The sequence below is a fragment of the Agelaius tricolor genome, unplaced genomic scaffold (genome assembly GCF_023055355.1).
Source record: "Agelaius tricolor isolate 1412-34295 unplaced genomic scaffold, bAgeTri1.0.p SCAF_1, whole genome shotgun sequence".
NCBI classification, from domain to species: Eukaryota; Metazoa; Chordata; class Aves; order Passeriformes; family Icteridae; genus Agelaius; species Agelaius tricolor.
Window position 1 is genome coordinate 71,387,215 of NW_027269261.1, and position 26,756 is coordinate 71,413,970.

Here is a 26,756-nt window from a genome sequence, read left to right on the forward strand (position 1 = left end):
GAATTAAACCTGGTTTCATTACTGCTTCCCATCACTCAAATGCAGACCCAGCGGCCCTCAGTTCAAGGGACTGAGCTGTGTGCTTCCAGGCAAATCCCAAATTCCTCTCCCTCCATGACTTTGCATCCAGGCTGCCTGTGCAGAAGCACAGGCAGCCCAGACCACACTGGCAGCCAAGCCCTTGTGCCTTCTGGTATCACAGACCCGGGTTGGTAAGAAGCCCAAATGACAATTCAGGTTTACAGTCAGGTCCTTTAAAGCAGGAAACCCAACTGCTTTTTGCACAAAAGCAGCAAAATGCCTGATTCATGCAGCGCTGCTTGATTTTATCTCAATCCAGGGGATAAAAAAAGTAAAAATCCATGAACACAAGGGTAGAAAAAGCTCTGCAAGGCTTGTGCACCAAGATAATAAGGGATAATCATGTGGTACTGCCTATTATGTATCCATATATAGATATATATATAGATAACTTATGCACCGAGATATAGATATATATATAGAGGTATATATAGAGAGAGAGCATTTAAGTCATTATCTCACTGTATAAATCTTGCAGAGCTTCTTTGCTCTTATATTCAGCAATTATTTTTGCTTTGATATATATATATATATGCGCACATACAGAGAGAACGAGAGAGAGAGAACGAGAGAGAGAGATAATGCTGCCCATTTTTTAATGCACTCACACATATCAAGTGAGCAGCATCAGGTCTCCCTGCCAGTGCTGCCCTGCAGTGAGACAATGAGCTATGGCTGGGTGGGAGCTTTGCCCATACCCACTCCCATGCATGTCAAACACACAGAAGCATTAAAACATAATTTGCTGGTTTATGATCCCCATGTGGAACATCTAGTCAGCCCAGAAAAGGAAAAACCCATATACTACCTGCTCCCATGGACGTATTTCATTCTGACAAATCCCAGTGCTTACAACTGCTGTACTGGAGAGAGAAGTTTTCAGCTGCTCACAACTTGATTTGCACTGGTTTTATGTGGCAGCACGACATTTATGTCCAAATGTTCTCACTCAGGATTTATGACAAAGCGCTCATGCTTCTACTGACATTTTCAAGTTTAGTATATTTAATCTCACCGTTCAATAAATTGGGCCCATAAACATGTTTATGTCCTTTGGCTATAACATCCCTGGGCACAAGAACACACCAGGCAGCTGAGGACTTAATGGTGCGTAATAACATTTGGAGAACAAATGTTCCATTAAAAATGAATTTGGAAATGTCTACCTTAATACTATAAGAACCTTAAACTCATTTTCTTGCAACTGTTAAATGAATTTAAGGCCCGTATGTTCACTACATCCACCACAATATTGTGCAAACAAAACCCAGAGCAATATGAAGAGATGTGGACAAGAGTGCAGATTTGGCTCCAGTCAGTAAGAAAAACATTGCTCCCTCTGCTCTTAAAAAATAAGATTAAAACCATTACATGACAAGCTGCGGATGCACGCCGCCAAGTATTACTGCTCACACTAAAATAAAATACTCATAATAAGTTTATCATCCTACTACTTCCATATTTCCAGAAGTCCTACAAACTGGAACAAAAATCCCAGCTCCACCACATGTGCTGGATCTTCTCCTTCTCCCTGAACTATGTGGACCTTCTCCCACCATGCCCATCTGCACACCAGGGCAGGAGATGGTGCTCAAAGACCTCCAGATCACAGCAATCCCAAGTAAAATGGCCAAGCTCAGCAGAGATGGTGCTTTAACCCACACGTTTTATGCTTGCCATGTGAGGCTGCTCACAGCTATGTTGGTGCTATGCTAAAGTTGCTCCAAGCTTTCCACAGCCTGAGTCGTCCTCCTTTTTTACCACAGGCCACAGGAACAGCCTAGGAGAGCTGTCACCATCCTGCTGCTGAAGGGGAGACGGCTCCACCCCTCTCCATCACCATGTCAGGAACCATCACCACTCATCACCCAGCTTTGCTCATGCCTCAGACAATGGAATTAAAGAGGAACACACACAGCTGCATCCAGCTGAGCTGTGTTTTCCATGGTCAGCCCAGAACAGGAAAGGACAGATCTGAAGGAGCCAGGACATTCACACATCTTAGGTACCTGAGCAGGTGGCATTTCAATTGTCAATCTTAACACTGAAGGTCTCTAAACGCTGTGCTGGGTTACATCATGTATCCCTCTAATATTTTAAGGTGGTGATAACCACACCTTCAAGTCAGGACAAGGCTGAGATGCTGTGCACAGGCCAGTGGGAAGCCCAAGGGAGTATGTACACACATGGGAACACAGGCACAACCAGGAGGCACACCTACAGGCAGGGCAAACTGGAACAAATGGAGACAAGTGTGGAAATGGACAAATGCCACCAGAGTGGCACAAGCAAACACAAGTCCTGCCTCTCCAGAAAGGTTCTCCCTTCAGTTCATCTACGAAGATGCTGAGCTGAAGGGAGCACCTGCCTGGAGAAGCAGGGCCTTCACTTCTCTATAGCCTCCTGTCAGGTAGTTGTAGAGAGTGATAAGGTCCCTCCTGAGCCTCCTTTTCTCCAGGCTAAACACTCCCATCTCCCTCAGCTGCTCATCCTCAGACTTGTGCTCCATCCCCTTCACACCTGCTCCACTGCCCTCCTCTGGACACTGCTCACCTCTGTCTCATCTTCCCCATAAACACCATTTCAGTTTATTCAGTGACTTCCACTTGCTTGTTTTGAATCTGGTTCAAGATTTTTCCCATCCACTTCCTGCTCCTTCAGAAGTGCCCCACCTCGCCGCGGAACAGTTTGATGTAGACAGAGCCATCAGTTCTTCCACGTCACCAAGGTGGTCATCAAACACGCACTTGGGACTTGGCTGAGCTTTAATGCCTTGTTCTGGACAAGCCTCACTGGTCTCCCAAGCTGTGCTATTTGCATGTTGGACACGGACCCAGTTCCTCAGCATCATTTGGCCTCAAGCAGGGCAAGGAGCCAGCCTGGCACAGGGCTGTGACCAGCAGTGCTGGCAGGGTCACCCACAGCACCTGCAAGGCACCATTTCTCTGCTCTGCTATTATTTTTTCACAACTTCAAGCAAACTTAAGAGCAGAGGAAGAGCTGCCCCACACCCAACAGCAGATGCAGAGAAGTCAAACCACAGCCACAGAGGTGGTAAGGCTCCTTCCTCTCCCCACCCTCTCACAATGTCATTGTTTTCATTCTCAGAGCTCAAGTCAAATAACACTTTTCACAAGAGTGTTCCTCAAGAAAATGCCACCTTTAAGGGAAACCTCATGGTCAGAGCCCCTCCAAGCCAAGTGTCCTTCAACCTACTAGTAATGAAGGGACACAGTGCATAGAAAAGGATTAACACAACATCAGTTCAAGTTTTCTAAGTGCCTTATACAGCTGGGAAGGAAAGTTTAGGAGATCTCCCAGGACCTCTGGCATACACAGTCCCATGGAGTGAGCAGCTCAGCAGCCCAAGGTTCCAGAGACAGCTTCATGAAAGGCTGGATTCCAGGAAACTCCATGGTCCAGCCCTTCATCACCAGGGACAAGGTCTCACCAGTTCACCCAACAACACTTGGGGGAACTGACCTCCACCATTCCAGTGCCAATCTGAGCTGGAGCACCTGGAGCTTCTACCACCTACATACACAGAGGTATTCCAGAGAAGGGCAATATTAATCTGTGCAGCAAATGCTGTGACAAATCCTGACTGTGACAGGCAGGCTGGATGAAGCATCACAGAGAGAGAGCACAGCCCAAGGGCACATACAAGTCAGTCAGAAAAACCACAGTGATGCAGCCCAACCCTCCCCTACACCCAGATAAAAGCTCCAAATCACTGCAAAGCCAGCTTTTCTCTTGAGCTCAGCCCACCTCCCTCCTCCAAATATCCTCCTGACTCATGTGAAACACAGCCACAGCAGCCTATTTTTATGTCTGAGCACACACTGAGAGCCTGTACAAGAGAGCCAGGATGCAGCACATCCACACTGCAGCTGACAAGATACCACAGCTCAACCAAACCAGGACTTGGAAATCCCAAATGCACAACACAAATACCTTTCCAAAATGCAAAAATTCCACTAACCACTGCCATAAAGGGGAAGTTATTGGAAACTCAATTCCTCCCCCTGCCACTCAAAATATACTTCAGCTCCTAGATGAGGAAGTTTGAAGATGTGCCAGGTTCTCCACCTGGGTCAGGACAATCACCAGTATTGGCACAGGCGGGAGGATGAGGGGGTTGAGAGCACCTCTGCCAAGGACTTGGAGGTGCTGGTGTGCTGTGTCCAGCTCTGGGGTCCCCGACATAAAAAGGATGTGTAGCTGTTAAATCAGGTCCAGAGAAGGCCACAAAAATGGTCAAGTGGCAGAAGCAACTCTCGTAAGAAGACAGTTTGTTCAGTCTAGAGAAGAAAAGGCTCCAGGGTGAGCTTACTGCAGCCTGCCAGTACCTAAAGGGGCCACAAGAGATCTGGAGAGGGACCTTGAACATGGGCATGTAGTGACAGGACAAGGGGAAAAGAAGGAATGGCCTAAAACTGAAAGAAGGCAGGGTTAGATTGGACATAAAGAAGAAACTCTTCCCTGTGAGGGTGGTGAGGCTGTGGAACAGGCAGCTCAGAGAGGCTGTGGCTGCCCCAAACCTGGAAGCGTTCAAGGCCAGGTTGGATAGGCTCTGAGCAATGCACTCCAGGGGGTGGCATCCCTACCAACAGTAGGGGGTTAGAAACTACATGATCTCTAGTTTTTTGTCAGACAGTTGGAAAGGATACACTCATGAAGAATTGTTAGTGACAGCACAGTTTTCCCAACTACGAAGGACAGAAGTGTTGGTATCAGACCCTCCCAGGACCCAGTGATTCATATCCTAAGCAAGAGCTGTTTGGGCAACAAACCACAAAATGGTATGTTTGCAGTTTGTTGGGGTTTTTTTTAAAGACAAAACTGAAAATCTTGCAAGGCAAAAAGGGACTTCTAACAATCACTTCCCACAAGTTTTCTGGAAAATAACCAAACCAGACAGTGGAGAGAGGTCTGTGATCAGCCACATGCAGTTATGAACATGTTTATGAACTGGGAACTTGAAAATCATCATGAGACAAGACCTCTTTTCCCAATACATTATGTGGAAGTCACATCTGTAACACACCCTTGGTCCAACCCTCCTGGGACCCATCTGAACTCCTGCCCACCACCACAAGATGCTACACCAGGGACCTGCTGAGTGAACTCGCTCTTGCTTAGTTTGCATGAGAATGGCCAGCATAAGTATTTCATGTAATTATTAAATTTTAAATGGCTTTTGCAGAGTTAATCTTCATTATAACCCTCTGGGACAGCTGGTAACCCTGAGCACACACACTGCCACACCCAGAGCCATATAAATATCCAGACACCCACAGATGCCAACCTGAGGATTAAATTCACCTCCTGCATTTTTTTTTCTCCCAGTCTTGGAGAGCGAGGAAAAGAACAAAAAAACCCAACCTTCTTATTCGAGGAGTGATGTGTGAGAGCCTCACTGATGTGAGAAATCACAGCCCTCCCAGCACTGAAACCGGTGTCGAGATTTTGGCAAAAACACCCCAGGCTCAGAGTGGTTTTCTACAAGGACAATCCTCTCCCGCAGAGCTGCCCTGCCTCCCACACTCAGCTCTACACCTTAATGGGCAGGCACAAATCCCAATCCCTCATTAAATTAATACAAGGGCCACCCAGGAATTTTGACCATTGGATAATTTGGGGTTTTTTTTCTGAAGCAGATTTGGGAACAAATGTTCCAGCTTCCAAGAGGAGCTCCTCACAGCCCTGTACATGCTGCAGATAGAGAGCTCATGTAGCAACACACATTAAAAGTGATCAAGCACCAGTCTTTGGTGCTAATGCAATAAGGTTGAGGAACAGGAGATGATAAAACCTGCACATTATTAGGTTTCTTCCTCTCTAAGCAGAACAGCAGCCTCCCACGTTTGCACTTTCCAAGGCTCCCTTTCATCATGAAGCCCTGGTCAGCTCTTGCATATGCCCTTTGGAAATCACATAGCTTCCCAAAAGGACAAAATGATTTTTGGGCAAACCTGAGCAATGCTTTACACTGAGTGGTTTGAGAAGGAGGGTGTTCTGAACTTGTCAGATGCCACCCCAACACTCCCATGGCAGAGGTTTGTGCTGCAGATGAAGAGTTGCTCTATCCCACCCAAAGCAGAGCATTGTGCCTGTGCAGGAGCAAATACAGCATGAAATGCAGCAGAACAAGCTGCAGTGAGGGAGCATCCATACTCCTTGTAGTGCCCAGCACATTCCTGCCTCTTCCAATTTAACCAACTCCCCTTCTGCCTGGGTCTCTCCCAGCAGAGGTGGACAGGCTGTCATCAGAGGAGCAGCGATCATCTGCACATCATCAAGCTGCAGATGCCAGAGGAGAGACTGCTTAGGAAAACAAAAACAAACACAACACCTTCTGCCTCTCTGTTTTGGCAGGTGGACAGACATCAATCCCTCATCTCATGCTCTGCCTGCCAGAGCTGTATTAGGCTTTGCACACAAGCCCAGGGCTGCTCCTCTCCAGGCGCAGCCGCAGTTACCGAATTATGTCAGCAGCAATGGGCACACCTGCCCTCCTCAGATGATCTGGGCATCTCTGCCCTACCTGTGGCCTGGGCACAAAACCTCGAGGCCACCACAGTTTGAGGCTGGTGAAGCTTTAGGGCTTGAAAGAATTGTTTGTTTTCCCAGCTGTTTCCACAGCAGTTCCTCCAACCTTACCCAGACTCCCAGTGTGATCCTCTTGCCACCTGCTGGGACCTGTTCAGGAGCTGAACCAAGGAAAACTACCTCTACCAAACAAAACCTCTACACTAAGTGGCTTTCATCTCATTTACCCACACAAGCACTAAGGAGGGGTCCTAAAGTAGCATTCAGTGTCACCCCATAGACCTGTGAGTGCCAAGTCTGCAGTAGTTTCCTTATTCAGAGTAGTAGTTAAATATGCCCGAGGAATAACATCCTCAGCTGGACTGTTTCCATGCACTTGCTTCCCTTCATTAAGTGATGGATCTCTAGAAAAGACTGACTTAAAAAGCCCACACATAACCGTAATGTGCTGTCTCTTGCAAAGAATCATGCAATTTTACTTCGATAAGCATCTTGCAACTAACCATAAATGAGCACCTGATGCCATTTGAGAACCAGCCTGCAATGACCCTGCTGTCCCCACACCCCACTGGTTATATTCAAGTGGGAATGCTTTAGAGCTGCAGCACAGCACCAGGCTCTCCAAGGTACAAGATGTGGTCCCCCCTCAACACCCTCAGGGACTTCCTTGGGAGCAGACCAAGCTCAAGCCCAGCCCTGGTCCCTCAGCAATCAGCACACAAGCCAAGGACTACTCCCTAAAAAATTACCAATCAAGAAGATCCTGGCCCTCAATGTGCTGAGAACTGACAAACCAAGACCCCCAAATCCCAATGCTCCCCCCATCTCTCCAGCATCACATCTCAACTCCCCACTTTGATTTTGAGCCATTTTAAGCACATGCTCTTCTACATGCAGTCAAGCCTCAGCTCCACCCCAGCTGCAAACAGCTTTTGCAGAACAGTTAATTTCTCTGATTATTTAACCAGAGGCTTCCTGGCTTTGCTCTCACCACCCACTGCAATAATGGGCAATTACAAGACTTGAAGAAAAATAAAAGGGAAGTGGCATCTCATGCCAGGCCAGCACTGCCAAGATCTAATCTTCAGTCTTTTAACTCCAAAAAACAAAAAATCACCAAACTCTTTTCTTGCCTCCTGGCATATCATTTCAGACAGCTGCTTCTATACACAGGTTTTACCCCAACATTTTGCAGTCTTTGTCTTTCACCCTCTGCTACTAAATGGATGAAAGCCAAAGGCAACAGTATCAGCAATTTCTGCAAAAAGAATTTAAGCTCATCTTCATGTTTGGCATGATGGCAAAATGGCATTTGAGAGACAAGCTCCAATTCTCAGTGTTTATTGAAAGGCTCCTGCAAACCCATTTTCTCACCTCTGGGAATGTCTGAAGAAAGGAAATGGGTATTTGGTAAAATAAAGGCATGAGCCTAGTGTGTAGGCTGTTCTTGATCTTCTAAAAGAAAGAAGTCATACACACAAGGTTAAACCACAGAGCTCTATCAGCCCTGTACCCACGTCACTCAGGCACCACGTGGATAATTTCTCAGGAAAACTTTGACAAACTGTCAACTGTTGGATTCCTGTCTGCAGGGCTGCAAAGTAAGAGCCAGCTGAGCCAGCAAGAGGTCCAGCTTCTCCAGCCACAGCTACACTGTTCTACCTTCTCAATCTCTCTCTGGACAGCCCCTGTTGTGAGGATGGACACAAGAAGAGATGTGGAGGTAGGCTGGCTGCTAACTCAGGCCATTAGTCACTGCAAGCTCTTCCCAGACCTCTGAATCATTTAATCCAGTGAGAAGCACTGGCATTTGCTGCCTTGGCTGGAACATATCCATGCTCAGGACACGGGTGTAGTTCTAACACCAGCCTCCCAAGCTACTTCTATTTTTATGTTTGAGCTGTTATTTAAGGCATGTATTACAACCAGAGAGAGGACAGGGCACAGATACCAGCTCATGGGGAGATGAGGACAAGTGAACCTCCTCCTGACAACAACTGCTGATCAGGATCACCTATCTCAATTATTTAAACAATTCAGGAATTCAGTCCCTTCAGGAACTAGGGAAGAGTTTTAGTCCCTGCTTCCACGGTAAACCCCTCCTCTTTTGGTAAGGAGCCCAACCAAGGAGTGCCATGTCTTTGCTCCAGCACTGAGCAGTGCTAGTGCCACCCTGACTACACTTCACCAGCCTTGGAGAAATCAATAATAAAATCCCCCAAACAGGGAAAGCCTTGGAAGCCCACCTGGTGCCGTGGGAGGCTCAGTGGGTTGCCAGTGAGGGCAGGAGCCCAAGGACAGCTGCTCTGAGGAGAAGCTCCAGTGCCTGCGTCAGACCCATCAGACCCAGACTTTCCTTTCAAAGGTTAAAGCTGTTTACTGAAAGGATTAGGAGGGAGGAGATGGTAAACTAGGAACAAATGGGGGCAGACTGTTTGCAAGAGCTACATAAACAGGCAATAAACACATCCCAGACCTGTGCTGGTGTGCCAGCCAACCTCTGGATGGAGGTCATACAGATGTCGGTGCACTGCTAGCACCCAGCTCAGGGGCTTCAGCCCCAGCCACAAAGCCACAAACCCTCTACACACCTTGTGCAACCACAAACCAGGCTGCCACCTGAACCTGGGGAGCAGCTGTGGTCCTCACATCTCAGGAGGCTTTGCTCTGCTAGCCTACCATGGAGGCATCCACACAGCAGCACAGGAGAGGAAAGATTTCCCCTCTGCAACAGCCTGAAGTTTGTTCCTGGCTAAACTCACCCCTGTCTGAAATGCTGCTTCAGGATGAAGCATAATTTGGGAACAAACATTGCTGGAGCAGCAGAAAGCTAAGCCATGACATGGCAGCTCTGCAGAATATCTCAGCTGTACAGCCAGTTATTAAATAAAAGGTCAATTCCTTTATGGCACTACACCTCTCCTTTCAAGTAAACAGCCTTAAGAGCCAGACATTTCAACAGGAAAGGCAGAGAGGGATTTATGCTCCACCTCAGAGGAGAAGAATTTCCATATCTGACATGGACAGAGAAGCACCACCAAGTAAGAGCTAATGAGCAAGGCCCTTCCAGCTAGTGCAACACGATTTGGTCTGCACTAAAAGCAAGACAAAGCATTAATTGGTTTGTGCCTGTTTGCCTGCCATTATTGCACAAAGTTCATCTGAGGACATGTGGTGGCAGGAGGAAGTCACAAAGCTGGCTGTGCCAAAGGGAACCTGCGTGACTGTTGCAGGAATGACTGGGAGTAACGGCGCCATTCACCTCCAGACTGGAGAGGTTCAATCACACCACGCTGGTTTATCACTTAAGTGTGGTTTTGCTGTTACACCCAGCTTATTTCCCAAGACAAAGGGGAAAACTTAGCAAGGATCTTGTGAAATTTATGCAGCTGTTAATGTGACAGAGAAGGCTGGAACAACTCACCCTGAGAAGCACAGGATGACCCGTGAATGACGCCACGATGTCCCCCAAAGGATGACAAGATCTGGGAGGTGAGGTTTTATCTAAATGGGTTAAAACAGGCCATCCCTCTCGACATGAACCTTCTCTTACCTGCATGGTTTCTTCAACTTGAATCATGATTAGTGACCCAACACACAGCAGTGCCCACAAAGGCAGCTCTAAGGTGGCTTCCAGAAGGATCAGCTGCAGCACAGGCACTTCAGCATGGTCTGAAACACCAGGATAGAATCCAGAGCTGCACCTACTCAAAGCAGCATGGTCTGAGTCCCTGCACTTGAGCATTCCTTGTCCAGTACAAACTGCCCTGCTCTGAGGTGCTTCAAGAAACAGGAAAGCATCAGAAATTCAACCAACTGGTAATTAAAGTCTTGGAGAAAAGGGCTACTGCAAGTTAGCAACAACCACTTGCTTTTGACCTGTGAATCATGGCCAAACCCATGTATTCCTGGTAGTGCCCACAAACAAGGATGTCTAATAAGGTTCTGTAACTCCATTGCAGATCACTCATCACAGTCTCACGGACCATGCTTTGGGTGCCACAGATTTTAGGGACAATGGAGTGCAGGTGTTATGGGAGCAAGTTATCAGAAACAGAAAAAAGTTTAAGAAACTGCAGCCCAAGAACACAAAAGAGTTAAAAGGAAACTGATAAGCAACATAAACACAAGAGAAGGCAGAAAACCAATTCCAACAAGATCTTACTGGTTGTATAAATGAATTAATGAAGACAAACAAAGTGTAGGTCTGTTAATCAGCAGGAAGGTGAAGAAAGTACACGACAAAAGACGCCCTATTCAAAACCTTCCTTCTTTGTACTTGAGCACTCAAGGATGACTTTCATCAAGGATTGATCTCTCTTAAACCTTCCAATCCTTGTTCAATCAATTCTTTGTTTGCTGCCCCCCCCCTTGTTAAATGTGCTTTTCTAAAGGTTAACTGTGAACGGATGTTTAAGGTTGAGCAACGTCAACCCAAAGCAAGTAAGGACTCGTCACTCTGCACAAGATAAGGGAAGGAAGGTCAAAATTGCCACGGGAGCTTTGCAGAGGAAGAACTGCGCATCCCACTAGGGAGATCCTGGCTGCTTGGTGCTTACAGTCATGCCACCATTAATTTATCATTGATTTTTAAAAATTTCAACTTGAAGATTACAACATGTCATCTTTAAAGTCTCATCAGAGAGCTGACAGCAAATCATCCACTAAATGAACAGAAAACACTACCAAGAAGAGAGTCCAGGCAGACCTGATGACACTCGTGGAGCTGTACACATCCACAACTCAGCCTTTAAGGATAACCTTTCTGGCTCCAGTGTGGGCAGAGGGCTTGGGACACAAGCCAGCACTTGGGATTTAGGGCTAAGAACTGAAACTGAGGCAGTGCCAAGAGGTGGGGGATGACTCAGCCTTCCAGAAACAGACAGGGATGAGGGGATAAAGGACGACACGAAAGACAACCAGATCCATGCCTGAGTCATGGAGAAAATAAGGACCATATGAAACAGAAGAAAAGCAGGAAGAGAAGAAAACAGGGGGGGGAAAAGTGCCTTCATTCAAAATCATTCTACCAATGGAAGAAGGGTACAAGCTGGGTGAGAAGAAGAAGAGAAGCTGGAGCAAGCAGGTGACACTTGCTCCATTAACCCTTCCTTCAGGAGCCGGGACACACCATGGGAACTAGAAGGAGGAGAAGCCAAGGATGAAGAAACATCTGAGGAACTACACTCTGTGAGGGCTCTGTTCTCACTACAAGACCCATCAAATGAGGAAAGCCACAGGTCACTGGCTGTGGGGTTGGCCCCTCCACAGCCCTGTGTTGGAGTGGGGAGGACCCCACTCGGTCACTACTGCTCACCGTGCCCGTTGCAGTAATAGATCCACTTCTCCCTGTTCTGTGTGGGGGTGGTGGACTTTTTCATAATAGCCTTTTCCACAATGGCACTGGGATCTTGCCGAGGTCCCTTCTTCAGAGTCCGTGAGCTCTTTCTGACGCTGCAGACCACGATCACCACCAGGACCAGCAGCAGGAACAGCACGATCATCCATGGCAAGTGCTCGTTGATGTCGAAGTGCTGGTGGACATTCTGCGAGCCTCGCCGGGGGGGCCTGTACGGGACATTTGGCTTCTCTCCCCCCATCATCTCCAGGGATGGCTGCTTCTCCAGCGCTTGGCTGGTCTGCTTGTGCCGGTAGCTCTGGGCCTGGCTGGTGGTGCTGGAGCCCATGAGGGTCCCGTCGATGCCGTCCGTCTCGTTGGCTGAGGTCTCGTTGTAGTACCGTGCCCGCTGCACCATGCTGCTGGACGCACGCGGCGCCGGAGAGGGGACAAAATCGGGAACTGAAGAGTTCAGACCTGCGGGAGGAGAGGAGAGTTGAGTGTCACGGCTCTGGAGACGCGATACAGCATCACATCGCAGGCTAAGACCTGCCTGAGCATCGGCTTGGCCAGCAGACAGAAACCCAACGCCAGGCAGCAAGAAAGAGTAGAGGTGAAGTTGAGGTTTGCCTCTGGGAACAGGTGGGTACGGTTACAGAGGGAGCTTCAAGGTAAAACTGACCCTTTCTGGGTAAGGCTAAAGGCAGCTTATTACAAAAAATAAGTTCCTAAAGGCATGTTGTCAGCCTGTGTTTGTCCCACATTCAGCATTTCTCAGAAAATCAACAACTTTGAGTGAGTTGGTTTTTCTTTTTAGGTTTATGAACACTAATTTTAGCTCATTTGTGGAATTTAGTATTTGGACTAAAAATACAAAAAAATATGACAATTTGTAGGCTTAGTGTCTCTCCACTGGGTTTGTTAAGGAAGCAAAATCTCTTTTTTACTAGCCCTGCAAGCAGCTGCAGATGAATCAACTAAAAAATAGGTCTCTGAAGCAACCAAACTTCCCCCTAAGAGCTACCTTCCATCTTTATTGAGTTTCCTTATCCACCAACACCTCTCAGGTGCTAGCCAGATGCAAAATGTGAGCAACCAAAGCCTGGCGAGAAGAGGAAGAAAGGCTGCTGTGGCAAAACCTACAGATTATTTTGGAAGGTCATCTTCTGCAGATTGTGTCTCATCCCAGCTGAGACAGACACTGGGTGTACTTGTCTGTACCAGGTTTTGCCTCCAGTTTGGTTACTCAAAACACCCTAATCAGGACACAAACAGGGAAAACACTTCAACTTTTACGTAATTGTCGACAGTTGATTTCAAAGTTCAGGAAACACCCTCCTGTACACTCCCAATGATACACCAATGTCAGGACAAGCTTTGAGACCTAACAAAAGTGAAGCACTGGAAGCCACCACTGTCAACACTTCCCTGCTATTATATTTACTAATTCAGCTGTTGAGATCATCAAAAGTTGCGTTTTTTAATTAAAATGCCTCATTTAAGGCATTACAGGGAACCTGCTTTCCAGGGAGTCCAGAATACCAACTTAAGTGGATCCTACAGCACCCTTGAAACCAGCCACAGCTAAGGCATCACCATAAAGACTTCCAATTAAGTGAGAGAAAGAGGAATTCCACATAGCAATCTTATGAGATTGTAGGAAAAAAAGTTACAGGACAGCCCAGGCTCCTGCAGGGCTGTTTCAGCAATGGTTCCCATTCAACCAATACTGTGACACAGTACAGAGTGAAATGAAGCAAGGAAAGCACAGGCACAAAAGCAGTGAATCCATTAGAGGAGGAATCTCCCTGCTGCAGGGAGACTGCAGGGATTTTCCTGCTGCATCCCAACCCAGGTTCACCATAACTACACAGACTTGTGCCAGCACATCACAGAGACAGGAAAAGAGGCTGGGGAAAGCCATGTCCTTCCAGGCCAAACAGCAGGACAGCCAGAAGTCCAGTCAGGACTGCAATCTCAGTGAGAAAGAATGTTATTTAACGTGGTTTAATACAAGTGAGGGCAACCCGATGCCACGAAGCAGAAGCACCACCCAGGCTTTAAACCAGGTTGTTTGTTAACAGCCTAACAGCAACCCTGACCAAGGCAGGAACAAATCCCTCAGTCAGAACCACATCTGTGTTTCAGGAGTGGACATTACCTTTGGGAAGATCAGCAGTTGGTGGAACTTCATAGGGCTGCTCACCCGCTTCGGTGCTCGATGCAGTCAAAGCCGTGTTTGGAAGGGACGCCGGAGAACCACAGACGTTGTCGCTCTCCTTCGTCCCCGGCTTGATGACCACCATGTTCTTCCCAAAGCAGTCAGTGTAGGGTTTGCACTTCATCACACTAGAAGGCACATCAGAAAAGGTACCACGAGGGCACGGCTTGCACCTGACGTCTTCGGTCTCGGTTCCTTTCTTGCGGACGCCCCAGCCGACCGGGCACACCGTGTAAGGGACGCAGGTATCGTTTGTCTGAAACGTACCAGACAGGCAAGTGCACTCGCGGTCGGTCAAGGCAGTACAATGAGTTTTCTCAATCATTGGCAGTTCGCAGGGTTTCCTACAGGGGTGGCACCGCTCTATGCCGTTCTCATGCTTGGTAAAGGTCCCGTCTGGACAAGGGCTGCACTCTCTTAAGGTACTCTTCGTGCAGTGCTTAGACACATAGGTTCCTGCAGGACATTTGTCACAGGTCAGCTCTTCGTTGGTGGCACGGTCGAGGTGGCGGTACTTTCCAGGGGAGAGGCTGATGGCATTCTGCTCAGAGGTCAGCTTCGACTGACCATCAGTGGTGCCAAGGAGCATGAGCAGCTGGAAAACAAACAGGAGATATCAGCCAACAACTGCATGCAAACGGAGCTCTCTCTGTCAACGACCCCCTGTAGGATCACATGGGATGTCCCAGAGCTGTGGGACCATGGACAAGTTACTACAGCCACAGGAGGGACCTCAGAAAGGCTGAAGTGGAATGGAACCGGTGTAGGTGGCAGCACGCTCTCCTTACACATCCCCAACTACGATTATAATTGCTTAAACTTGACACCACACTTCTCGGTGAAACTAAGCATCATTTACACTGCAACCCTGCCAGGGTGGTAAATACTGCTAATTGTGTTTCAGCAGTACGTGCTACCTGGCCACCCCAGGAGAATTCAGACCAGCTTTGCATTTCAAAGCTGAAAGGCTGCAAGCACGAGGCAGGCAGGCAGGCGCTCACTGACAAGACAAGAAACACACGCAGATGGCAGCTCTGACCTGTAAAACTTTCCCTCCCTATTTGTTAATCTGCACTTGTTCAAATAGTTACCTTTCTGAGTAACACAAACCAGGATGAAATCCAGGCTAGCAGCTGTTTCTGGGCTATTTCTCAGCTCCTCTGCCTTTCCACGACTTTTTAAGACCTGGTGCTAGTGTTGGGTTTGGCGAGACCGCAAGGAATGTTCTGCTTTGAGCTTCCAACCACATCTGAACCCACTCTAAACCAGCTGCATTAGCAACAGGAGAAAAAACCTGGTGCTATTTTTACACTCTTCAAGAAACTCTGCTGTAACTCAGCTTCTCATTGCATCAGACACAGGTAAAAGGACACCAGCTTTTAGACACTGAACTGGAAGCAACTGGGCTTTGCTATAAATCCATCTCTCTACTGACCTCCAATCCTAAAGCTTTATTCCCTTAATTCCTTCCTTCTCCAAGAGAAGTTCCATCTACCAAGAAGTATCTCTGCTTCCTCCAGAAGACCTCTGGTCCATGGATTTAATGCCAATTATAGCAGCAGAGATAAGTCAGCAAGAACAAAAGGCATACCAAAAGAAAGGCGGACACAACCTCTCACATCATGCAAAGCAATAGGAAACACATTTCCAAACAGCCACAGGCTAAGTTTGGAGGGACAGAGGGAACAAGTCACTGTTACCTTGAATTTTCAAACATTTTCTACACTGAAGATAAAAAGACCAGAGATCCTAATGCTGCTCAGCTGCAGAGCCAAGCACATAAATCACTTGGCTGTGTTATACAATCCATCGCCTCTTGCTCTGCTACCTATTCTGGGCTATCAGCCAACAAGAATATATTCAGAAGGAAAAAAAAATAAAAAAAGGTTCCCAACAACATGACTCTGCAGAAGGCACATAGCGGCAGAGCCGCAAGCTGCGCCGCATCGTTTTTGGTGCAGTCTCTCACTTCCTGGAAACACACAGCACATTTCTGTTTCACCTGCTAAATAATTTACAGCTTGGGATTTGTACAAAACACTTCGTATTTTAATTTTTTTTATTTAATTTTCTGCCCCTGAAGCAGCAATTACAGAGCAGGCAGAAGCAGGCAAGCCCGCAGGAGCTGACGAGGATCCTGCAGTGGTTAGACTAATTACAGCACGTCAAATTAAAAACCGGGGCTGCCCTGGCAGGCAGCAAAGGCTTACAGGATGCATTTTACTTTTCCCCTCCCCTAAGACATGATTTAACAAAGCGCTTAGCTGGCTCTAAGGAAACCTGCCACCCTCCCCTGTAATCTCCATGACGCATCCCTGAATTAGCAAACTGGCCTCTTAAGGTGGTAGCAGGGTCACCTGTGTTACTCACCCTGCTCCGGTGCCAGCGCTGAACAGGACAGGGTGACAGGGTGACGGCAGAGGCAGGACAGGCAGTGGCTCTCCTGCCTTGCCAGGAGAGTGTGCTGCTGTCTCAGATCCTGATTTCTTGCTCTGCATCAAGCTAGATTTTGGGAAACCCATGGACAGCCCTGCTACAAGCATGTGCCATGGGCTCCCTCCTTCCATTCCAGCATCTTCCCATCCCTCACCCGGGTAACCAAAGCCTTTAATAGCACTAGGTTTGAGTTGGCTTTTTTGAGGTTTTTTTTTAAACCCTATCTCAAGAAAAGTGGTGCTGGTATTTTTGAACATCTCAAGATCTTCAGCTTCCAAGGGAGCTGCACTTCCAAGGGAGAACAGCAAGTTCCAGTGGGGGATGGCTAAGCAGCATTGAGCATCTGCTATTTATTCAGACTGGTATTTCTGCTACCTAAAATAATCCATCTGCTCAGGTTTTGCGGCACCCAGATCTCTGAAAGTGAAGGCCAGGAGCAGGAGGACATCATCAGCAAAAAGGAGTGTCTGCTGGTTTGGTCTCTCACCCTCAGGGCTGCCCAGCAGCACACAGATCTGGACCTTTCTGGCTAACACTCCCAGTTCCAGTGGAAAAAGCAACTAAGTAATAAAGTGAGCTCTGCTGAGCCACTGCACTCCATTTCATTACTCTGATACCAAAGGAAGTGCACAGGGTAACAAAGAAACACAGAAAAAACAGAATGGGTGCAAGACAACACTAAAGAGCAGACTTGGTTTCAGCAGTTTCAGGAGTGCTCTCCATACCCAATGCAGGAACAAAGAAGGGTTTTAAATGGAGTGGGGTCCCTTTCCAAAAGGGTGAAGCAGGACAGGGTGGCCACAAGCCTGAAGAGCATCCCCAGCTCAGCACCAACACCCTGTACCACACAGGCAAAGGGACCTCCCAGCCACCTTCACCAATTTCAGCACATGAAGGCTTTAAGGTGTGAGGAAATCAGATCAGGCTGGGGGACACCATCATTCTGACCTCCCCACATCAGGAAACACTCAGACAAAGGGACCTCCACATTCAGCTGCAAACAAACCCTGGAGGCAGCAGCACCCCACAGCTAGTGCGGGCATGACCCACCTCAGCCCCACCCACCCTGATGACTCCACCTCAGAGGGTGCCTCTGTGCTGTGCTCCCATCACCCTTTTTCAGTAACTGTGCTGCAGGGAGACCTGATGGGCAATCTGCACAGCAAACTGCTCTCAGGGGCCACAAGCTGCCTTGGTGTGTGCACAGAGGATGCACCTGCAAACACTTCAGAAACCTGGTCCAGTGGTTGGCATTTCTGCCCATGGCAGGGGTGCTGGAACTAGATGATCTTTAAGGTCCCTTCCAACCCAAAGCCATTCTACGATTTGATGAATACAGGCTCTCCTTCAGGGACCCAAACCTGCACAGTGAGTCAATACACCAGCAGCAAGTTGGTGAATCAACTTGCTGTCCTGGAATTTGTGTCCTAAAATGCTGCAACACTGAGACTGTCATAATCTCAGGTTCTGTACAGTGCTGCCCTGCTGCCAGACTTGTGGGAACACAGAAATAAACCTAAAACAAAAGTAAAAATTTTTAAAAAATTAAAATTAAAAAAACCCAAAACACAAACTGCAGCTAAACACAGGGCACTTGATACTGGTAGAGAAGAGCAGGAGCAGAGACCGGCAAGTCAGCAGGGACCAAGAACGCTAAACTGATACTCTGGGAATGGTTTCCAAGCAAAACCAGCAGAATTTGGTAGGAATGGCAGCTGGCTCTGTGGCATTGCCTTGGCACAGGCTGGGGATGAGCTGCACTGACTGCCGCCCTTCCCAGAGGTCAGCTGCACCCTTCGCCAACACTACTGGGAAAGTGTAACTTTAAAGTAAAAGAAATAAACACATAAAAACACCAGGAAGACAAATAAACTGGTCTGGAAGTTTTACCGTAACTTGGCAGACAGAAAACGTCCTGCCCTGATCACTGTAAAAAGGATCAAATTACTCAGTCCCAAAAAAGTTGCCTGTAAGGAGAGTAATGAAGAGTAAGGCAAATTTCTGCTTCTTGCAACATGACCAGCTATTTCAGCTGGTTTGGGGTTTGTGAAATGAGAGTCTGGGACTCACTGCTCAGCAGTTCCTTTACCCATCTCAAGAGTGAGACAGGGAGTGGAGCTAGCCAGAACAGCAGCACCACAACATCTGGTCCCCATGAAGAAAAACCCAACAGCCAGCCCTGCAGCCAGCACGGACCAGAGCTCGGAAGCATCCCTGCCAGCCACAGTTCTACTCCAAACAGATGAAATCCCCCAGCTTTCCAAAAGCCCCAAGCTGGAGTAAGGTGATGTTGTTCTGTTTCCAGGCAAGGGTAGTAGGGGAGATGGTGGAAACTACCTTGCAGCAGTCAGTGGGGTCCCAAAAAATCCACCAAGCAAATGAAATCACAGCCTCACACAACTGCTGCCAAGCTGCTACTGCTCCAAAACCCAGCAGCCAGGCAGATTTGGGACCGCTGCGCTGGCAAAAGAGCCACAAGCTATCTGTTTGAACATACTTCCCTTGAACATACTTCCTTCAGGCTGGAAAGACACAAACTCCTTGCATGACCAAAGGGAGATGCCCAACAAATGTTGAAGGTATCAGACGAAAACCCAAGCTCACAAGCACATGGGGAATTTTGCCTTGCTTGCTTGTATAATCCCACACACAAGAGTGAGAACACACTCACACACACAAGTAACATACATGTGTATTTCGCAGAGTCTTGCTTCATGCCCCAAAATTGCTGTTGAATTTCCCCGCACCTTTTTTTCCACCTCTTCCCTCTACACCCACCATTCCCAACTGACCTCCAGGATCCCAGCTGGAGCCGCATATCTCAGACTCCCCACCAGCATCTCATCTTCCAGAAGTGCAGCAGCACAGGCTTCTCCCGGCTCGCTTCTCCCAGCGGGAATCCAGCACTGGGGAGCGCCCAGCCAGCACCGAGCACGGACCCCGTCTGCTCCGCCACAGCTCCAAGTTCCCCTCCGCCTCCAAAGGCTGCTTCCCGGCTAATGCCCTTCCAGCTTCAGATTATTTGTTGTTTACTCGGATTCCTGTCGAGCCAGCGCCAGCTTGCTCAGATCCACCTTGAGTTCAAGAGCAAGTGCTCTCCTCGGTTACACAACCCAGCCGCAGCAGCTGCGGCGTCTGCCTGACACACCGAATTACTGTCTCTCCCCAAAGAGACGGGATGCAGCCCTAAAGCGCTGACTGGGAAGTGCCCTACCTGGGAAGGTAAAAGGGGAGATAAAGCTGCCGGAAAACATTTCCGCGATAAGCCAGGGCAGCCGCCTGCCATTCGCAGCGGGGAGTTTTACTGCCTGTCCAAAGGGTGGCAAGAAAAGCGGCTGCGGAGGGGAGGGACGAACGGATGGATGGACGGATGGATGGACGGATGCCTCTCCAGTGCCGAGCTCCCGGAGCAGCGCAGAGAGCGGAGCAAGGATCCGCTCAGCTCTGGCTGTGCGGCACAGCCCCAGCTGGGGGATGCCGCCGCCTGCGCTAACGTAGGGATGGGGAGGATGGATATCGCAGGGAATATCGCACCCAGCCGGCGTCCCCTGCCGGGAGCCGAGGCTGGGGCGGGCAGCAGCCCCGGGGAGGGCGCAGCGGAGCCCCGCACGGCCCCCGACACGCGGAGCGGGGTCAGCAGGACACCCGAACACCCTCCCCTGCTGCCAAGCTGCCCCGGGCGGGGCAGGAGGCGCGGGCGGGCAGCCCCGCACTGCAGCACATCCCCACCCACGCCGCGGACACGCGGATGCTGCGCGGGCGGCGCAGGCACGGACGGATCCCCGCGCTCCGCACACTCACCGCGAGGATGCCGGCGAACCCGGCGGAGCTCCGGCTCGCCGCGGCGGCCCCCATGGTGCCGGGGCTGCGGGCGAGGCGCTGCCCGTGCGGCCGCGCTGCCTCAGGCGGCGGGGCGCGGGGCCGGCGGCGGCCGGGCGCCCATGGCGGGGGCCGGGCCGGGCCCGGGGCCGAGCCGGGGCCGAGGCCGGGGCCGGGCCGGGCCGGGCGGGGCGGGGGCCCAGCCGCGCTCCCACCTGCCCTGCCCTGCCCTGCCCTGCTGCGGGGCCGCCGCGCGCGCTCTGCCGCGGGGGCGGCGCGCACGTGGGGGCGGCGCGCGGGGACAGCGCGGGGCGGGGCCCGGCGGTGGCGTCACCCGCCCGCGCGCCAGGGCGCCCTCCCGCGGCGCGGGGACAGCGCGGGGACAGCGCCCGGTCTCCATCACCCGCCCGGTTCCCATCGCCCTCCCCGGCCGGGGGACAGCGGCCGCTCCGCTTCCCCCCGTGCTTTGGGTCGGGGTGGGGCTCAGCCGTGCCGGGGTAGCGGGCGCGGAGGAATCACAGCGGGGTGTGGGTGTTCGGCACCGTGAAATCTCCGGGGGGACTTCTGCTTGTTTTGTTTTTCGTGTTGTCCAATGTCAGACGTACAGGGAAGAATTTTTTTTCACGAAAGGGGTGGTGAGCACTGGCACAGGTTGTCCGGAGAAGATGAGAAGCCCCATCCCTGCCTCATCCCTCATCCCAAGGCCAGCTGGGACAGGTCTCTGAGCAGCCTGGTCTGGCGGGTGGCATCCCTGCCGGTGGAATGGGGGTTGGAACTAGACAGCCTTTAAATGTCCATTCCAACCTAAACCATTCCATGACTCTATGAACACGTACCTACCACATTCCCTGTGATGGAATGTTCCTGTTCTTATCAGGGAACAGACCCATCCCTCCATGGAGGAGGATTAGCTGGATGCTGAGGGTGGCCACAGCATAGACAGTGCCCTCACTGCCCATCTTGCAGCATCCGAGCAGGGTGGGCAGAGCAGGATGACGGTCACAGTGCCCATTGACAGCTGTGGCAAGTGATGGAAACAGATCCAGGTTTGTCCAGGGCATCAGGGTCAACAGGAGATGGGTCCAGAGTCAGGACTGGAAAGGATGCAACCTGTGTCCACGGTCCTTTCAGGAAATGGGAACTGAAGTGAGACTTCAGCGTTGTTCCAAAGTCTGACCAGGAGACCAGGGCACCCGCAGGTATGGCTGAGCAGGGCCTTCGAGGTTTATGAGTTCTGCAAATCAAGACTATTTATGAGTCTCCACATTTCTGGTTATCTTTTGAGGAAAAACACTCAAACACCTGATTTCCAGAGCCTGCAGAAATCCTGGTGACCAGCAGTCACCTTCTGGAGATGCCCTAAAGGCAGATGAACTAAGGGAGGGTTTCAGTGCCATGCCAAAGGAAACAGCACAGAATTTATAAAATCCCATCTAAAAAGGGGGAGGGTAGGGGGAAATGTGGTGCTCTTGCTCTAAAGAGGCGTGGATTCCATCCAAGCCCTTCTGAAGCTCACAAGAAGCCTCATTCCTATTCCAGGGAATTTTGAGTCCAGCTAGAAGGCTCCTCTCCCAGACAAAGTGGAGTTTTTCTCCCCACACTTTCTCCATCTCTAATGCTGGAAGGGAGCTGGAGAGGAGTAATGACCCTTGGGAGCCTGGGAATGAGTCAGGAGAGCTTCCCTCCCAGAGCTGGGGTGGCGGTGGCAGGACTGCGGTTCCCAGGGGGAATAAGAGCGAGCGTGTCACATGTGCAGGGAGAAGATGTTCCCCCACAGCTGGCTGTGCTGCTGTGCAAGTGCTGCAGAGCCCTGCTTTGGGCTTTGCCTTCCCTCGGGGCCCCCAAACCCGGGAACAACATGCTCTTCCCAGGAGGTCAACAAAGAGGAGCCTCATCCCAAAGAGAGATCAAAATGCAAACCAAGACACAGCAAAGTTCTTCAAAAGCAATAGGATGCCCATCACTGCTTTTAATTCAAAATAAATTGGGCAAATAATAGGCAATAACACAACTGGGTTAACACCAGGCTTGTGGATGGTGGAGTGAATTTAAATTTTAAGAATGTGTAGCTCTCTGATGAAAAACAAGGCAACTCTTGGTGCAGGACTAAGTGGCCTGGTTGTGTCTGGGCTGGAAGAGGGTTTGAAATGCCCCAACAGCACCAACCCACGCTGGGTCCATCAACACTGTGAAGGGCAGCGTTCAGATTGTATTAGGGAAAAGCAGAAAAATAATCATCTGGAGGACAGGGTGACTCAGGGGATTGGCAATAAGATGGATCATGTTACTGCTTTTGAATGGATTCCAATTAGTTACATCCGCTTTTAATTATTATTATTTATACAGAACCTAAAGGCAGTCCAGAGATTATCCAAAAATGCACGGGCTGATCTGCAAATCCCCCGTCCCTCCCCCCCTCAGAGCCCTTGCAATGACAAACCCCAGTCACGCTGCCTGGACTGGTTCATACTGGCTGAGATGTAAATTACTTATTAGTGACCAGCTTGCTGCTTCTCTACTTTTGTCACTCTTGGAGAGGAAAATAGGGAACAGGTGGCTGAGGCCGGAGTTTCGTGTGAAGTGTTTTTGTTGGAAGCAGCAGCAGCTCAAGAAGTTCCTCCTCGCCTCCCTGCATTCGGTTCCTTTTTCCCCCTTGTGCCACCCCGTGAGTCATGCAAATACACCCAGGTCAGTGAACTGGTAACTTTGAAAAACAAGGAGGGTTTTTTTAATCAGAGTAGGTGAAACTCACTGCTCATGTTGACCAAAGAGTGCTGGGTCTTTGCTAAGCTGGTGGTAGGAGTCTGAGTAGGCATCCACTGACATCGTTTGCCACCAGAAATTATCATCTCTCCAACAGCAAGGTCTCTTCTCTTGTGAGGAAAGCCAGTGCTCCTGCTTACTCACCTGAGGCTTATTCAATCCTGTTCATGAAATGGGGGGAATTGTCTTGCCAAGAGAAGTTATTTGGGAAATTTTGAAGAATATGCCACAGAACTGTGGAATCACAGAATAGTTTGGGTTGGAGAGGACCTTAAAAATCATCTCCTTCCAACCCCCTGCCATGGGCAGGAACAGCTTCCACTAGACCAGATTGCTCAGGACCCTATCCAGCCAGGCCTGGAACCCTTCTGAGGATGGGGCACCATCACTTGTTTCCTCCTGTAGAAACCAGAAACATTCCAGGAAGTGATTTCTCATCCCTACTTGCACTAGAAGACACCAGGCTAATGGGGCAGACATAACTTCCTTTCAGACTGCCTCATTCTCTGTACATGGACCATTGCTTCCACATCTCCCATAGAAACAGAACATTTCTGTGTTGGTGTTGTTGTTATGGGAAAGTAGCTGCTGCATGGGAAAATTTGTGACTCCAGTTCATATAGAAACCACAATTACAACTTGCATTAACATGAATTGGGAAGTTAAATCAACAAAGCCCATAGACTTCCCTGGGTGAGGGAAGGGAGAGTTTGGGTGGGCGTTCTCACCCCTTTGACCCTCCCTATGATCTCCAGGAAGCTGGGAAGGGAAATGTCTACCAAGAGCAGATGTTCCCAGCAGGAATATATAGATATACACACGCACATATATACAAAAGCACAGCCATTTCAAGCCAGGTGTGTTATCACTGATGGGTTTTCCTCCTCAAGAACCCCATGGGATTTCAGGGCCAGGCACCAGGGAGCCAGGGATGGCAGATGGGGAGTGAAGCATGGCACTGTTGGGTGGAGGTTTGGTTGCCATCACACCGGAGCTGATCTCTCTTCTGGAAATGGTGGGTGCACAGCTGGAGAGCCTGTTTTCCCAGAGGACTTTAAGAAAGGAGAAGGAGCATTTGATGGCCAGGCTAAGTGCATGAGCAGCACCTTAGCCCTGTACCCAGGGCTGTGAGATAAACAGCAGGTGGGATGGGGAGGTGAGGCTGCAGGTGAAGCGCAGGTGGCCCTGCATCTTCTCCCCTGGTGAGATCAGGGGGTGAGGCTCACGAGGCTGACATCTCACATCCTTCCCAGGTCAGTGACTTGATGTGAAGAAGTTTCCTTCCTGACCCCCAAGTCATGCAAGTGCTGTCAAGCAGGACAACTTTTATCTGACTAAAAGCCACAGCTGCCTGCCCGCCTGGTTTGGTGCATGTGGAACAAGCCCAGCAGTCACATCTGCACCTCTCCAAGTTAAAATAATAGATGCATTTGAAGCTTCTTGTTTTGGGGTTTTATCCCTTTGGAGTCTTGTTTTGCAGGAGGTTCTTTGGCTCAGCTGCAGAGTGAGGTCTGGATACAGAAGCCAGAATGCTCTTATTAACCTCAGCAGAAGCACTGGGACTCTGGGCACCTCCTACAGTGCCCTCATTCACCTCCCTCCTCTCTTCCTCATCCCTTTCCTTCTCCTTGGTGCAAGTGCTCTGGGGCTGAGGCTTGAACAGTGCCTAACAAAGCCAAGCCTTGCTCTCAGCTGGCGTATCTTGATGGTCATGAAGCTGAAATGAAAAATGATGAAGAGCATTTTTGTGGATGAACCTGAAAGCCTTGCAATGTCCCTGGGTTTACACTGGAGGAAGTGAAGCAGTGGATTAAGTGTTTTAGCCATGAGCAGAGCACTGGCAGCAGAGCTCAGAGCCTCATGCTAAGCAGATGATCACGTGTTGTCTTGCTCCTCTGTGAGCAGCATGACCTAAGTGGGACAGGGAGGTGACAAGAGATGGGATGGTTTGCAGAGCTTTCAGAGAGCCCTGCAAAGCTCAGTATGAGCTTCCCAAAGCCAGTTGCTTTCCAGGAAGGACTGTGCACTCTTGCACGTTCAACATCAAATACAGATAGCAAGCAACCGCCCCTGGCAATCTGTTATCCATGTCAGCTGTGGATGCAAGATCCCCTCTGTGTCAGATTACCCAGCACACGTGATCCTGCCAGCTTTGTGCCTGTGTCACCTGCAGGGCCATTGGAGTGGCACGGCCAGCCACTGCCTAATCCAGCCTACATCCCCCTGGTACAGAGGGGAACCAGCAAATAACTCCCACCATCTCTGACCCAACAGGCTTCATTGCGCTGAGCACAGCACACTGCTCTCTCTGCTCAAGCTGGCTCTGCAGCCTTGGGGTTTCATTTGGAGCCCCAGGAGAATGTCACTTGCCAAGTGACCATGCTCAGCAGCCCAGCTGCCCCCAGCAGAGCGGATCTCATTGCTGAGTGGTCAGAGATAATCTTAGCCACAGTTTAATCAGGTAGTGATGTTCATGGGGGGAGGATGGTCGGGGTGAGAAGTGGCTCACATGGGGCGCTACTGTCCCTGCTCACACTATTTGATGTATATTGGATACTGAGTTATTCAGGGCAGTTAAGGGTGACAACAAAGACATGCAAAGAGCTTAAAATAGTGCCTGACCAGGCGATAAAAGCACACATTAAACTCAAGTGTCCTTGAAAAGAGGCAAGGGCTGCCTCCATGTGGATTAGTCCCTCCCAAAACCGAGACCCAGAGCCTTCCAGAGGCTCCCAAGGGTATCAGGTGACAGCACAGGGAGGAAGGCAAAGCCTCCCCTGCATCCGTGAAGATGACTGGGGGGGTGGGGCGGGGGGATGGAGGAGACCCTGGATGGGGATAGCTCAGGAGGCAAGTAGCAGGGAGAAATATGAGGCTGAAGTCCCAGATGGCACAGAGGAAACCATCGGGGAAATCAGTGACGGGTCAGCCTCAGCGTGGGTAGGTGACGGAGCCTGGGAACACGCCGGGTCTCTGAGTCACCGGGATTTGTGCAGCCTCAGTCCTGGCAGCGCTGGGTGTTCCCAGCCTTTTCTGCGGCGGGAAATGTGCCTGGAGCAGCTGCCGGGCCCCAGGCAGTGCCTGGGTGTCCTCAGCTCCGAGGGGAGCAGGGCAAGGTGACCTGGAGGTAGCGAGGTGTTCTCATCTCCCCTGGGCTCCTGCATCCAGCACAACTCTTTAAAAGCCTCGCCCAAGCTTGGCAGATTTAAATCACTTCAGGCCATTTAATCATCACATAAGCAGAGCTTAAGGACTAATTTATAGTCCTTTATAGTTAATACTTTACACTGGTTAGAGTAACCCAGTGGGTTGTACAAGGAGCTGGTTATGCCATGATAAGCTTTCAGTGGAGATGAAAACTCAGGGAGCAAGTTTTCCAGCAGGAGAGCTCCAGCCTTGCATTACACACCAGTTTAGGAGGCAAGAGGAGTCTGTAGGAAGCTCCCTGCAGTCTGGCACTCTCCTGCCTTCACACATTTTAACTGCCTGCAAATCCTCCTCCAGGAAACTGAGAATTAGCCCCGGTGCTAAATGACTTTGGCAGAG

General features: G+C 49.9%; 1 protein-coding gene across 5 annotated transcripts in view; it reads right to left on the reverse strand.

The window, feature by feature from the left end:
• Positions 1 to 20,768, reverse strand: part of TNFRSF21 (TNF receptor superfamily member 21) — a 35,867-nt gene extending 15,099 nt beyond the window's left edge. Inside the window, exons 1-3 of one of the 5 annotated variants that reach the window (XM_071439515.1) lie at positions 20,430 to 20,768; positions 14,133 to 14,787; positions 11,951 to 12,448 (exon numbers count right to left, since the gene is read on the reverse strand). In XM_071439515.1, the coding sequence (XP_071295616.1) occupies positions 11,951 to 12,448; positions 14,133 to 14,787; positions 20,430 to 20,483 (1,207 nt within the window). In that variant the 5' untranslated portion in view covers positions 20,484 to 20,768. Of the gene's footprint in view, positions 1 to 11,950; positions 12,449 to 14,132; positions 14,788 to 19,420; positions 19,789 to 19,842; positions 20,275 to 20,429 lie in introns of those variants that run through there. The other 4 variants (XM_071439505.1, XM_071439485.1, XM_071439477.1 and 1 more) reach the window with 4 other exon arrangements.
• Positions 20,769 to 26,756: the final 5,988 nt, after the last annotated feature.